The 2,500-nt window shown below is 46.6% G+C and overlaps 1 protein-coding gene across 2 annotated transcripts in view; it reads left to right on the plus strand.

The window, feature by feature from the left end:
• Positions 1–2,500, plus strand: part of pde8a (phosphodiesterase 8A) — a 36,093-nt gene that overhangs the window by 32,245 nt on the left and 1,348 nt on the right. For both annotated transcript variants that reach the window (XM_067390710.1, XM_067390711.1), the window contains exons 19-22: positions 196–328; positions 1,953–2,117; positions 2,194–2,323; positions 2,427–2,500. The exon at positions 2,427–2,500 is cut by the window's right edge. In XM_067390710.1, coding sequence (XP_067246811.1) covers positions 196–328; positions 1,953–2,117; positions 2,194–2,323; positions 2,427–2,500 — 502 coding nt within the window. The remainder of the gene's footprint in view (positions 1–195; positions 329–1,952; positions 2,118–2,193; positions 2,324–2,426) is intronic.

The following is a 2,500-nucleotide window of genomic DNA, read 5'->3' on the forward strand; positions in this document are numbered from 1 at the left end:
AATCTGACCGTGCGTCAGTAGTTTGAATTGTACAATTGTGATTTATTGGATTGCATCATTTGCAATGCTTCATGGGATGAGTAGATCATTTACTCATTAAAGATGTCAAGTACAGTCTTGCACTTTTTATTTTCTCCTTGTCTTTCAAACGCTGTATCTTTGACACACACTCGCTGTCCCGCCGCCCTCTCACAGGAACGAGTACCGGACGCTCCGGCAGGCCATCATCGACATGGTCCTCGCCACTGAGATGACCAAACACTTCGAACACGTCAACAAGTTTGTCAACAGCATCAACAAACCGCTGGCAGCGCTGGAGGAGAACGAGGTGAGAGACACACACACACACACATCCTAACACACTCACACTCTCTCTCTCTCTCACACACACACACACACACACACACACACACACACACACACACACACACACACACACACACACACACACACACACACACACACACACATATCCTAACACACTCACACTCTCTCTCTCTCACACACACACACACACACACACACACACACACACACACACACACACACACACACACACACACACACACACACACACACACACACACACACACACACACACATATCCTAACACACTCACACTCTCTCTCTCTCACACACACACACACACACACACACACACACACACACACACACACACACACACACACACACACACACACACACACACACACACACACATATCCTAACACACTCACACTCTCTCTCTCTCTCACACACACACACTCACACACACACACACACACACACACACACACACACACACACACACACACACACACACATACCAACACACTCACACTCTCTCTCTCTCTCACACACACACACACACACACACACACTCACACACACACACACACACACACACACACACACACATCCTAACACACTCACACACACACACACATCCTAACACACTCACACTCTCTCTCTCTCTCTCACACACACACACACACACACACACACACACACACACACACACACACACACACACACACACACACACACACACATCCTAACACACTCACACATCCTAACACACTCACACATCCTAACACACTCACACATCCTAACACACTCACACATCCTAACACACTCACACATCCTAACACACTCACACACTCACACTCACACACACACACACTCACACACACACACACACACACTGATTTTCACCCAAAGTTTTTAGCTTTTCGGCTAAAAACATTTTATGGTATTTTCCCGGGCAAACTTGAGACTTTTATTCTTCTGCTTATTTTGATTTTCTCACATCAGGGAAGCATGTGACATGCTCTGGAAGCACTAGCTATGTTTCCATAAAATTTGTAAATGGCATAAAACTTTTGCGAAAAAAGCAGCGTTTCCATCCCGTGTGTTCAAGAGAGCAACTAGAACTTCCTGGGAAATTGTCGCAAAATATCAGTAATAACAATGTAAGTCTCTTCAGTCAGGCTCTTTCCTCCTCCATCATGAATGAGTTGGTCTCAGAGCGTCAGATGAAACACAATAAACGCTGTCATGTGATCTTGGTGTTTGGGAACACAGTCATGTGAGACGCTTCTGGAGGAATTAAACCAAATCATTCTGATGACAGACTTTGACTCTGATGTTTCAGAACCACCAAACCAACATTTGAGATGCTGCGATGTGATTGGTCCACTGGTTAGTCCAGTTATCCAATCACAGCCTCTGCTGAGGCAAAGTCACATGAGGTTTTGAGGGATTTATTCGGTAAACGTGTTTCTATCGTAGTTTATGCACGTCTAACAATAATCTGCCTCAACTGAGCGCACGTTTTTATGTGCATCTTGGTGTTTCCCAAAAAAATCAAACGAAAAACAATCATTACTCAAACGTGTGTGTGTGTGTGTGTGTGTGTGTGTGTGTGTGTGTGTGTGTGTGTGTGTGTGTAGGGCAGCGGTGATGAGGACTCGGTGAAGAACATCCTCACGGCTCCAGAGAACCGGATCCTGGTGAAGCGGATGCTGATCAAGTGTGCCGATATCTCCAACCCCTGCCGGCCGCTGGAGCTCTGCATCGAGTGGGCCGGACGCATCTCAGAGGAGTACTTCGCTCAGGTGAGATGAGACGTGAGATCATGTGACGGCAGTGTCAACGCGGACGGCAGGAGCTGAATCTGTGTGTGTTTTGCAGACGGATGAAGAGAAGCAGCAGGGTTTGCCGGTGGTGATGCCCGTGTTTGATCGCAACACCTGCAGCATTCCCAAATCCCAGATCTCCTTCATCGATTACTTCATCACGGACATGTTCGACGCCTGGGACGGTAAAGAAACACCTTCTGACTACGGATGAGTGATAAACGCACTGATGATCAGTCTGATTCATCGCTAATAATTGATTTGTTACGTGTTTCTCTCGGTTTCCAGCGTTTGCTGATCTGCCCAATCTAATGCAGCATCTGGACAACAACTTCAAGTACTGGAAGGGTTTGGATGAGCAG

Source organism: Chanodichthys erythropterus, chromosome 7 (genome assembly GCF_024489055.1).
Source record: "Chanodichthys erythropterus isolate Z2021 chromosome 7, ASM2448905v1, whole genome shotgun sequence".
Classification (NCBI taxonomy): Eukaryota; Metazoa; Chordata; class Actinopteri; order Cypriniformes; family Xenocyprididae; genus Chanodichthys; species Chanodichthys erythropterus.